This window comes from Micropterus salmoides, unplaced genomic scaffold (assembly GCF_014851395.1).
Source record: "Micropterus salmoides isolate LMB-PRFRI ecotype aquatic unplaced genomic scaffold, ASM1485139v1 Ms_hic_scaffold_2, whole genome shotgun sequence".
Taxonomy (NCBI): Eukaryota; Metazoa; Chordata; class Actinopteri; order Centrarchiformes; family Centrarchidae; genus Micropterus; species Micropterus salmoides.
This window is the reverse complement of record NW_024041150.1, coordinates 51,844,613-51,857,049: the sequence shown is the minus strand read 5'-3', so window position 1 is coordinate 51,857,049 and position 12,437 is coordinate 51,844,613. Positions and strand designations below refer to the sequence as shown.

General features: G+C 39.6%; 1 protein-coding gene across 1 annotated transcript; it reads right to left on the bottom strand.

Moving 5' to 3' along the window:
* Window positions 1-3,603: 3,603 nt before the first annotated feature.
* On the bottom strand, window positions 3,604-12,028 carry LOC119912037 (zinc finger protein 239-like). Its single transcript, XM_038731012.1, has 2 exons — window positions 11,996-12,028; window positions 3,604-5,481 (listed from the first exon to the last, which is right to left on the bottom strand). Exons 1-2 carry the CDS (start codon window positions 12,026-12,028, stop codon window positions 4,699-4,701), a joined length of 816 nt encoding a protein of 271 aa, XP_038586940.1. The 3' UTR covers window positions 3,604-4,698.
* Between the last annotated feature and the right edge of the window lie 409 nt (window positions 12,029-12,437).

Genomic DNA, 12,437 nt, shown 5'->3' with positions numbered 1-12,437 from the left:
AATATACTTGCCCGTCAGATCCACAGACCCTGGAATGCTGAGTTCACTTAACAACTGCCTTTGTGAAGTTAAAAAATGGATGTCAAATAATTTCCTCCAGCTGAACTCGGACAAAACAGAAATCCTGGTCATCGGGTCCCAGCAGATGGCAAATCAAATACTCCCATCTGCTGGTTCCCTAGTAAATCACATTAAGCCTGTGGCAAAGAACCTTGGTGTTTGGTTTGATAGTAATTTAAATTTCGAGCAGCACACCACAAAGCTTGTTCAATCATGTTTTTATCAACTTAGAAAGATCTATGTTAACTTTTAAGGACACCTAGACCATTTTACATGCCTTCATCTCATCATGCCTGGATTATTGCAACAGCCTTTTCACCTGTTTAACCCAAAAATCTATTGATCGACTCCAGACTGTCCAGAACTCAGCTGCCAGGCTTTTAACCAGAACTAAGAAATATGACCACATTACTCCTATTTTAGCTTCACTACACTGGCTCCCAGTATGTTTTAGAATTGAGCCAGTGTAGTGAAGCTAAAATAGGGGCAATGTGGTCATATTTCTTAGTTCTGGTTAAAAGCCTGGCAGCTGAGTTCTGGACAGTCTGGAGTCGATCAATAGATTTTTGGGTTAAACAAGTGAAAAGGCAAAATGGGTCCTAAGACCAACAGAATCCATTACTTTCAGTAAAAACTTTGTAGGAATTACATCAAGTGGGCTGGAGGACACTCTCATTTGTGATACTGTTTTTAAAAGCTCACAAGTCAATGGGATAAAACTGGTTAAAACTCTCTTGTTGCCGGTGAGGAACCTCAGGGTAAGAGGAAGAGGGGGGTAATAGAGGCTCCGATTGACACCACCTTTATCATTATAATAAGCTCATCATTACTTCTACTACTTCTACTATCACAATCATCATTACTTCCAGCTGAAACACAAGGAGGGGGTTGGGTTTATGAGCAGATCCACAGACTTAAATAAAAACATAGGATTATGTTGAGTTGTAGAAATGAGTTCAGAAAAATAGTGTGTTGTCTTAGTTAATTAATAAATCCTTCAGACTGAGCTAATGGGCTTGGAAAGTGGATATGAAGCTGAGCATGTGCACTCAACTTCTTTGGTCAACCATGGCGAGGCCTGTCCTGTTGAACCGCTGTATGGTCTTTGCCAGCGTGCTGCAGCTCAGTTTCAGGGTCTTGGCAATCTTTTTATAGCCTAGGCCATTTTTACGTAGAGCAACCATTCTTTTTTTCAGATGCTCAGAGAGTTCTTTGCCATGAGGTGCAATGTTGAACTTCCAGTGACCAGTATGAGGGAGTGTGAGAGCAATAACACCAAATTTGACACACCTGCTCCCCATTCACACCTGAGACCTTGTAACACTACTGAATCACATGACACTGGGGAGGGAAAATGGCTACTTGAGCCCTTTTGGGACATTCTCACATAGGGGTGTACTCACTTCAGTTGCCAGTGGTTTAGACATTAATGGCTATGTGATGTGTTATTTTGAGGGGACAGAAAATTTACACTGTTATGCTAGCTGGACACTCATTACTTTACATTGTAGCAAAGTGTAATATATTCAGTGTTGTCACATGAAAAGATATAATCAAATATTTACAAACATGTAAGGGGTTTACTCACTTTTGTGAGATACAGCATGCGCCAGTTCTACCAGCTTTACATAAGCGTTCACTGACATTAAAAACATTTCCAACTGACAGCTCTTACCCTGTCAAGAGGTCGGCTGGCTGACAACGTAATGTCACCAGTGTCCACTGAAATGACTCTAATTTTTTCAGGAATGCTTCCTTCAGTGTTTTTAATGTTTTAATGACTGTTTGTTTTGGAGAGGAGACGGCTGCTGCGATAATTCGGCTCATGGTAGAAACCACAAAGTCAAACCACAGGAATCCTAAACTAAAACAATATGTGACTGTCTGTACAGTCTGAGTCCTTTCAGGTGTTCACTGATGCAGAAATACATTTTATAATCATACTGCATTACTTAATATTGAAATTAATCCATGGCAGAAACATTTAAAGTTTTAAGTAAAGTAGCCTAATTAATGTCTGTTATTGTTATTATCACAACACATCAGTGACGTGGAAATTTGATTCATTTTAAGATTTGCTGCTATTGTCGTTATTCTAATGTGCTTCATCTGGATGATTGAATAAAATATAGATTTATTGATTAGACATGTTTTTCATATTTATTTTGGAAAAATTGTTATGTTAATCAAGTAATTTTCTTTCATTAGAATAAACAAAATTAGTCGTTAAATTAATTGACTAATCGAAAAACTAATCGTTATATTAATCGGAAAAATAATCGATATGTGCAGCCCTACTACTGATAAGTTAAATCTGTAACAAATAAATCTGTAACAAAAAATTATATTTTATAAACTCAATAAAGTACAGTATTTTCCTGTGAGATGTGGTGGAGTAATATCATGGAAAGAAAAGCACAAGTACCTCACTGTTGTACTTAAGTACAGAACTGGAGTAAATGTATCTGTTATGCTAAACCACTTTTTGAAGGTCTCGTCCTGAAAGGCTGCATTTGTACTCGTTTCGGTCTCAAACATAGGACTCGGGATTTAATTTATTTACCAGTCAAGACCACAACTGTGGGAATACCAATAAATTGCCTGTGCATTATCAGATTTTTTGTCAGCTTAACTTTGATTGGATGTAACACTTACTGCTTCAAATGCAACCAATAACACGACTCATAGCTAATGAAACATTTTTGTTACCGTTAACGGCTGCCCCCCTTAACACGCACTCCAAGAAAGTGAAAGCAGGAGAACATGTCAGCAAAATCTTCATACTAACATCTGGCTACCTAAACCATAAAGAATTAAAACTGTAAAACAACATCCCAACATCCAGAAGAAAACACACAGTAAAACATGGAAAATCAGTGTTGAATGAAGATGGCGAAGTTGTTTTTATCTCTCAGTGTTTGTATGTGGCTGTTTTTATGGGAATGTGCATCTTTCAGATTAGTTTAAGAAATGCCTATGATTTGCACTTCTACATTTTATTGTGTGTCCTGTAGTGTGTGGTTCTGGTCTTGGTCTTAACTCGGTCTCATCCCCTCAAAGTTCTGGTCTTGAATAGGTCTCGGAACACTCTAGTCATGGTCATGACTTGGTCTCGGTTTGGTTGGTCTTGACGACAACACTACTGTGTCTTTGAAGTAGAATGTGTATGCTGATACACCGTAATAGTTTGATCTATTATGCGATTAATGTTTAACATAATTATTTTTTATTAAATGATAGAATAATTGCTATGATGATGCCTCACACAGTTAATTTACTTAATATTGCATGTTAACTATCGATCTACTTTAACACAAACATTCAAACCAGCAGCGTTATTTGTGCTAAGTGAGTCACAACTTTTCCATTTCAATTGTAAAATAAGCCACCAATGAAATTCTGCTCAATATTTCGTCAGCCTGTCTCACCATCACTCGTGGTCAGTTGTGAAGCAAGTTAAAATGACAGGATGTGGCAGAATTCAGGAAAGTCTGTCTTGTTTTCACCGATATTTAAAACTAATAATGTGAAACTTAGTCCTTTTCAACCACAACCATTTTAACTAGGCCAAATAATTAATAATTATAAGACCCAAGATAACATCAAAAAGCATTGAAGAATTGCAGATCAGATCATCAGTAGTTTTTTATTACATCTTTTAACACTGGGCATATATCACCTAGAACGATTTTAGCTGTTATATTTTTTGTGAGTAAAATCACAGAGAGGGCACAGAGAGCTTTCAGTCTGAACAAACACACATTCAGTAGAAAATAGATGAATAATACAAATTATTTAATGAAATCCTACACATGAAGTCATGTATGAATACAAATATATATGAAGCACACGAACAATAGTTTAACAAACAAGCCTCACATACTACCTCTTTGTCGGAGCTTTTGACCACATCCCATGGCCTTCTTAAGCAAACTGAACTTCCTCAGTTGTCATCACATGACTCTAGTCCAAAGGTGACTCAAGATTCATACTGAGGATATGTGTTGATAACTAAGCCTGATCTTTTGGCTGAAGAAGGCTGTCGGGATACTAAAGCAGAGGTGAAACAATTTATCGATCAGTCGATTGATAAAATATTAATACATTGTTTGGATTATCCAAAAAAGTCATTTTAAAAGCAAATAGAGCAACGTAGCTGTGGTTTCAGCTGCTCGGTGATGAAGATTTGATAATAAACTGAATTCTTTTCAGGTTTGAACTTATGGTTGATAAAACAATCAATTTGATGACATCACCTTGGACTTTTGTCAAAAGTGATGGGAATATTATTAAAATTTTATTTACAAAGCGATTAATAGAGAAAAACAGGTTACCAGATAGTTAAAAAATCTGTGGCAGTGCTGGTTGAACAGTGGTCACAACTCAATGTTGAGTTTAGAATAATGTGGTACAGCAGAAAAGGTACATTTGAGGTGGAACAAAACCAGACTACATGACGACAGAGATTTCATAAACAATTATTAAACATTTAATTAAAGAGGATATTAGTTTATCAGGACCCTCCCTCCAGCAGAGGGGAGGCGTGGCCTTATTGTTTGTGACAATTGCAGGATTTGGGGGGGGTCTTGACATAACTTTATGATATAAAGTCACTGAAGTCTACATATAAAACACCTATCAGGGCACAGTGTGACAGTGTTGGTGGCGTTTAAGGTTACTACCATGAGGAAAGGTTTTCCCACACTGTTCACACCAGTATGGTTTCTCTCCAGTATGAACACGCCTATGCTTCACAAGGTCACCAGACTGAGTGAAAGATTTCCCACATTGGTCACAGCTGAATGGTTTCTCTCCAGTGTGAACTCGTCTATGCTTCACTAGGTTACCTGACTGAGCGAAGGTTTTCCCACACTGTTCACACCAGTGTGGTTTCTCCCCAGTGTGAATGCGGTAGTGTAATTTTAGTTGATCTGATGTAGTGAAAGTTTTCCCACACCGATCACAGCTGTGAGGTTTCTCTCCAGTGTGAACACGTTGGTGTATTTCTAGTTGATCTGATGTAGTGAAAGCTTTCCCACAATGCTCACATCCATACGGTTTCTCTCCAGTGTGAAAATAGTGGTGTATTTTTAGTTGATCTGATGTGGTGAAGGTTTTCCCACACTGGTCACAGCTGTACGGTTTCTCTCCAGTGTGAACACATTGGTGGATTTGTAGTTGATTTGATGTGGTGAAACCTTTTTCACATTGGTCACAGCTGTATGGTTTCTCTCCAGTGTGAACACGGTGGTGTATTTTTAATTGATCTGATCTAGGGAAGGTTTTCCCACACTGGTCACACCTGTGCGGTTTCTCTCCAGTGTGAAGTCTCTGATGAATCTTTAAATATCCGGATGTTGTGAAGGATTTGTCACAGTGCTGACAGCGGAGACATTTGAATCCATCTGTTCCTCTCCGTATCTATAGAAACAGACATACACATAGAGAAAAAGACAGTAACACATCCTTGAGCAAGTACTTTTACGTATGTGTGTCGCTGTGAGTCCATCTGCCCACTGAAAGACCAAGTTGTTTATTTCATGATGTGCAATTCCACCAACAAACAGCCAAGTTAATGATGGACAATATGTCCTACAACCTGATGTGACTCAAACACAGCCACGTTGCTAATGAAATGTCTGAAAAAAGAAATAGATTCTTTAGCTGAGTAACTTTAACCCAACAGCAGTAAGCACTTTTTACAGGCAGCAGGAATCAGAATGAAAATCCACAAGCCCTTCATATAATCCGACCAAATTTGAGGGCAGGGAGATGCAGATGTCAAAGGACGGATCAGATCCTTTTTGCTGTATGTGCCAGGAGAGCTACTCTTGCTGGACAGAACAGGTGCTGTCTTTGGGTCTTGTTCCCGGTGATGGGCGAAGATACATCATTATGTATTTTAAAATAAGATTATATTATTTTTGACTCCATCTCCCCAGAGAACCGAAACACTCCCTCTTTGATACTTTTAAAACTCTGCTAAAAACCCACCTCTTTACCAAGGCATGTCCTCCCTTTGTTGTTCTGTTGTGTTGTTTCTTGTGGTAATGTGTAAAGCGTCCTAGGGTCCCTTGAAAGGTGCTATAAAATATTGTTATTAAAGATGCTCTGATTTTACTGGCTAGTTCCGATTTTCTGTCTTTCTAAGAACTACGACTGACAGCAAACAATAACATTTTGTGTTTTGAATTTTTTCACCCGCAATTCTGTTTCTGATTTGTTATTTTTGTTAATTAACAATCAAGACCATCATGGTACTGAATGACATCGGCACCAACAGCTGTGTTCACTGTTGTGTTACCTGGTCCTTGCTGTAAAATGTTCATCTTTTAACATAATACAACATAGCATGTCTTTATGTGTGTTTTTCTTAAGATGTAAATGCGAGCTTGTGTCTTTGTCACTTACGGTGATGAACTTCCACGCCTTCCACATGTTTTAGTGTGTGTATGTCACAAGTTACACCAACTCGTGGCAGTATAGAGTAATGCACAGGAACCCTGAAACACTTTTTTTCTGGAAAGGAAATACCAGTGACTGACACTCTATCAGGAAAATTAATCGAATACCATGATGACGGTCGTTATAAGGAATAAAGGTAAACATATTTATAAATAGCGATCCAGTAAGTGACAGCAGACTACAGGAAATCAAAGAGACAACAACATACCCAGCTCGTTGCACTGGAAAGTGCTGCATGAGTCAAATTGTCTGGTGAGTGGAGAAAATGGCAAACACTGGAACCACAGGGATGAAGTTTCTCATATAGATAGCCTAATGTTCAAAGGTGAAATAATCAAAAATCCTCTGTGAATACACTGTCACAGTAGACCACTACAGCAGGATAGTACAGAGCTGTACTAAAATCAAGTCCGTCACAGCATTGCAGAATCTGTCATCAGCGACAATCAGCTCGGAGGAACTCCAGCACATTGCAGAGTTATGGGATTTCAACCTACCGCTACAAGCCCCCGATGTTCTCACAGCAACAGCCGTCCTGAAAACTATCCTAGACAAAGCTGAAATCAAAGACCATTATCTTGATTTATAAGAAAACCAGAACACGCTGTAAATATACTGAAGTCACCCACTCAACTCCTGATGAGCTGATCCTTGTTAGGTTTTAGTAAGACTGAGGACCGGGTTGCGGATACAGAACACTCAAAGCCTGTCAAAGTAAAGAGTTTATTCACAAAGGACTAGTATTATTCTGTTTGAAATAAATTAACTGTTTCATGGTAGTTTGTTTTGTGCAAAAGGAATTAAAGGCCTGTCCCATATGGATGCCTTTCCCAAATAAAGGAAGGGTCAAATCAGTGATTTTAGCAAATAAAAGCCTGGGCTATTATTCAAAGTTTCACGGTAAGTATCAAAGCTGACTTCGTCACTGCTTATGCTAACACTTTATCTCTTGGGCTACTGGCGCTCACTGAGACCTGGATCAAACCAGAATTTAATTTAATTTCCAACAAATGGAAATTCACACAGCTGCTACCCCCAAATCAATATGCCTCCTTTGAATACCATGGTCTTTGTGTCCGCTCCGGTAAAGGTCTCTGTGATTGTCAGACCGTCCACCAGGACAAATGGGTAACTTTGTGGAGGAGCTAGACACACTGCTGTCTTCAATCCCAGAGCATGACTGTCCCCTACTTGTCCTCGGTGACGTGAACATTCACTTAGACAATTCAAACTCGGCAGACTTCCTGTCTCTGATTCAGTCCTTTGATCTAACACGGGTTCGGGCGATGGCGCATACTACACTATTCTCATCTGTGACACCACAATGGTGGAATGAGCTACCACGCGCCATCAGAGCAGGGGCGTCCCTCTCTAACTTCAAGAAGCTCCTGAAAAGCCATCTTTTGTATTGATTGCACTTTTTGTTAACTCTTACTTTCTTCCCTAGGTATTTAACCCATTGATGTGATATGTACTATGAGCTATTACTAGTACTTATTAGTACATACTAGTAAGAGCAGTGTCAGTTTTAGATCTGTTGTTCCTCAAATGTAAGTCGCTTTGGATAAAAGTGTCTGCCAAATGAGTAAATGTAAGTACTTTATGATGGCGCAATGGATAAGACATTGGTGTGAGAGACCTGGGTTCAATTCCCCACTGTGACCCATCCACCATTGTGTCCCTGAGCAAGACACTTAACCCCTAGTTGCTCCAGAGGCGTGCAACCTCTGACATATATAGCAAAGTCTTTGGATTTGATGTTGTGTTGATGCTTTGGATAAAAGCATCAGCTAAATGAATAAATGCCTAAACTACTTGGTCAGGCTTAGGCACGAAAGGTACCCTACTTGGTTAGGTTTAAGCACTACAACAACTAGGTTAGGTTTAGGCTTTTTTGCAGCCGTCCCGGCCGACATCTAGTGCAAGTATGATACCGGCCAATGACAGATAACTGGAAAATGTAAGCCAAGAGTGTGTAACATTGTCACTGTTTCTGCACCACAGTTATAAACCACATAATAGACTATGTTTACAAAGGCATTGTCAAGTGAGGATTAAGGGACCTCTCAACTTTGTTTAATTAGATAACCAATCTGTAAATCTTACCAAATTGGCTTTTTATTTTTTTGAAATACAACAGAAACACAAAGTTGTACTAATAGCCATAATTTTAGCTTGTGGTAAAACCCCCTTTCCCCCTGTAAATGATCAAATTACATTTGTAGTGTGTTACTTACATTAAATCTTTTATGCATTTATCCTTAACCTTTCCTTCTTCTATACTCCTTACGTTAGTCTGTCCACATTTACTAGGGTTTAGGTCAGAGCTGTGAGATTGTTAAAGTGTTTTTCTTTCTTGCTGTTCCTTTCTGCTTGAATGTGCATTAAAGGACGGGAGAGGATATCTGTTCCCCAAAACATAGAAACCTGGACTGTGTGAGTTATTATGCATTCCTTTGCATTCAATATATTATTTTTCTGTTGTTCTTGTTGTTTTTTAATAGAAATGAACTTATTCTGTTAACATGTTTTTACAGATAATGCCTATTTTGCTAATATGCAGCATTACCTCCACAGACCACTAGATGAAAGCATTGGTATTTATTTTTCAGATGCACTAATTGAGGAAGAGACAAGCCTGAGCTGTGTTAGGTGAGGGATTCCCTATAAGGTAAATGTAAATATACCGCAGTCGAGTGGTAGAAATGAGGCATCGCATGCTGTAACGTTATATGGATTGGATATGCTCAATACTTGCAGTTTGTGTTTTTATCTTTCTGTTTCTTATGTTGAAAGTGATCCAAATAAAGTTTGACTGCTTTTGCGGCGTCTCTACGGTGTGAGCTGTGGTGTTGGTCAGTTGTTTTGCCCATGAGGTCCCAGCGCATGTCACATGACTGAAAACTATGAATAAAACTGTGAAATTTTTGGCATTTTAATGTCTGCATAGTGTGTTTTGGAGATGAGAATACTTAATGTCCCTCATTAAGAAATGAGTTTGCTGCAATAGCAAGTAATAATGGCAAAGGCATCAAACGCCATGCGAATACTGATGCGCGAGGTGATACTGAAGACACTACAGTAGTGCTTCTCAACGGGGGCGTTTGTTAGTTGGAAATTCTAAGGCAAGTTTACACCAAAGATTCACAACAATACAAGTTTAAACTTTAAACTACTTGCAAAAGAACTGTGGTCTGCAATATTAAAACCTGCCAATTTAGTCCACTGCGACTGGGCGAGACAGTGTATTTGTTCTCCATCAGCTACTTGTGGTGCAGCTCCGTGCTGCCTTCAGGGGAACGGGAAGTCAGAGTATCATCTGTAAAATTTTACCCACATGGCGTTTACTGTTTAAAATCTGGAAAATTGAGGCTCTCTTTCTTGGTGGAAAAGTTTTTATTTCTCTGAGGAATACACCGTGAACATCTTGTTGTCGCAGTGGTTACACATTTACAAGAGGGACATACCTCTGTCAGACTTACCCTGAAAGCAACTTGGCTGCGACACCAGCGAGTGACGTGGACCCACCTCACGCTGTGAGTCGCAGACCATTTGTGCCAAAGCGGACATATACAGTAGTTTCAGTAGGCTATAAAAATGTAACATTAAAAACTGAACCCCTGACTTGCTCTGTTGGGGATTTTAAGCTGCACTTTATCAGAGGTGCTGAACTTAAAATGTGTGGAATTATTTGTGAGATTTCTGCCTGATCACGGGTTTTGTCGGTTAGTTTCGTTTTCCCCGGCATGAGCACTTCCTCCTCTCATCCACTTCTGTGTCTATTAGACGGTCGAGGGGAAACTTCAGCGAAACAGTAACGTAATGCAGTACAGGGCATGTAGTAAAATATTATGAATAATCTTTAAATAGGTTAATGACATTAGTCTCCTAATATTACGACTGTCAGAGAACTCAGATATGAGGGAGAGATTCTGAATGTGCAGAAAGTTTTGAACATGAGCAGACAAGTTAGTGTTTCCCATACATTAAATTATTTGTGACCTGCCACAATATCAACGCTGACATATTTATTTTAAATTTTTTTACTAGGCTTATTTAAAATCTTAGTTGATAGCAAAGCTGCAGGCAGCACTTATTTGTGCAGCACATTCCCTCGCTCAGTCCAACACAACGCTGTCAATGTCGGAGACCCAGCTTAAAAAACGTTGTTAGCAAGCATGTAAGGAGCCTAGCTAATAAGGAGAGCTAAGTTAGCGTTAGAATACAGCTGGGTTTTTGAGGCTAGCATGCTGTATAGCTGCAGCACAGTTACACTGTCATGTGTTTCCATTTATATAATAAGACGTTTCCACCATAAATTGGTGCAGAAATTGGAGCAGAAATTTTCACCAGAATGCAAGAAATTAAAGGTTTAATGCTCAAAATCCTTATTAAGTCCAAGAAAACAGTCTGTGGCTTCACACACAGTTTTTGGGAGGAACATTCACTTGTTAGTTAAATTTAATTACTTTTCACATGGCTTTTTTGTTACCTGAGAAAGTATTTAATATGGTGTTTGTCATTCAATCATGTGTTTTTTCATGTTTTAATGACAATAGTAACAACAACAATAAAAAAAACCCAACATTATTCAGGGAAAATAGCCAACATCTTTTTTGATGGCGCGCAGTAAGGGACCTGGATAATGGGTAGGGTGGCGCTGGCCCAAAAAAGATTGCACTACAGCTTATAACAGTGTGCCTGAATATTAAAAATAGCCCTAAGTGTTGTAGTATAACCAGCAGTATATCATTAATATGTTAAGGTGATTTTGGGGACACTGCATTGTAGAAGTGTGAAGTTATTGAATATTTCTGCAGCATGTGTTTTTGGGCGTTACACTTTGTAGACAGTCCCTGCGCGGCTGCACGTAGAGACCAATGTTATTTGTGCCGCTCGTAGACCGACTCATGTGGATGAAGATTTAGTTATAGCTCGTTGTCTACTTAACTACGAAAGCAAAGAGGCGTCGTTTGTGTTTTAAACACGTTTTGCTTACGAGTTATTGATCCCGGAAGATCTGTGAATATATTCCCAACTTTACTGAACTCTTTTCCTGTGTCCAGGTTCCTGTCTGAGAGCAGCCAGAGAAAGCGCCCTCCGCCTGTCCGGTTATATCTCTTTAAATAAAAAGCTCCACATCTGGTCCTTTACTAACCGCTACATAACGGCTGGTCCTGCGGCTGCCTAGCAACAGTAAAACCCGCCGCAGGCTCCGACCAGAAAGGCTGCTGGCTGCTGGCTGCTGGCTGCCGGCTGCTGGCTGCTGGCTGCTGGCTGCTGGCTGCTGGCTGCTAGCTGCTGGCTTGAACGAGCCTCACTCAGCTTGTGATGAATTTGAACCAACCAGCAGATGTAGCTGATAGAAGTCGCCTTATTTAGCCCCGTTTTCAGGCCCAGTGTCTGAGCACGCGCCTGGTTCAGAGACTGAAGAACCTCCGTTTGTAGCGATGAAGTCATGAACACTGACCTGAACCTCGGGATTCTGGTTGTCCCCCTCCATTCCGCTCTTGTAGTGGTCCTGGTCTCAGATCCAGCAGGTCTCCTCTTGGACTGTCTGCGCTGTCAAAGCACAGGAGCGCTGCGGGATCCCGTGTTCTCGCGATGTTTGAACCCCGCCCCCTAGTTACTGTTGCTAAGGTAACTTTCAAACAGCGGCTGCTTGATTTCAAGGTACAAGGTTGTTTATTTCTTCGTTAAACGAAGTCTGTAGTCCCACACACAGAACTTAACTGATGAATGAGTGTGTATTAAAACACAGGAACATTTAAGATAAAACAATAGGCTATATAAAGTTATTTTTGTGTATGTAGCCTACATTTACATTCACCCAGACGAAAATTTTAAAAAATGACTCTAAATAGCCTATTGTTTTATTTTTATGTGTTTAAATGTTACTATATTTGTGTGTA

Bases quoted from the DNA above. Each gene is read 5' to 3' on its own strand.
- LOC119912037 (XM_038731012.1), bottom strand. From the start codon at position 12,028: ATGGAGGGGGACAACCAGAATCCCGAGGTTCAG. The intron at 5,482-11,995 runs GTCAGTGTTCAT...CTGTTTCTATAG, and splicing joins ACCAGAATCCCGAGGTTCAG to ATACGGAGAGGAACAGATGG.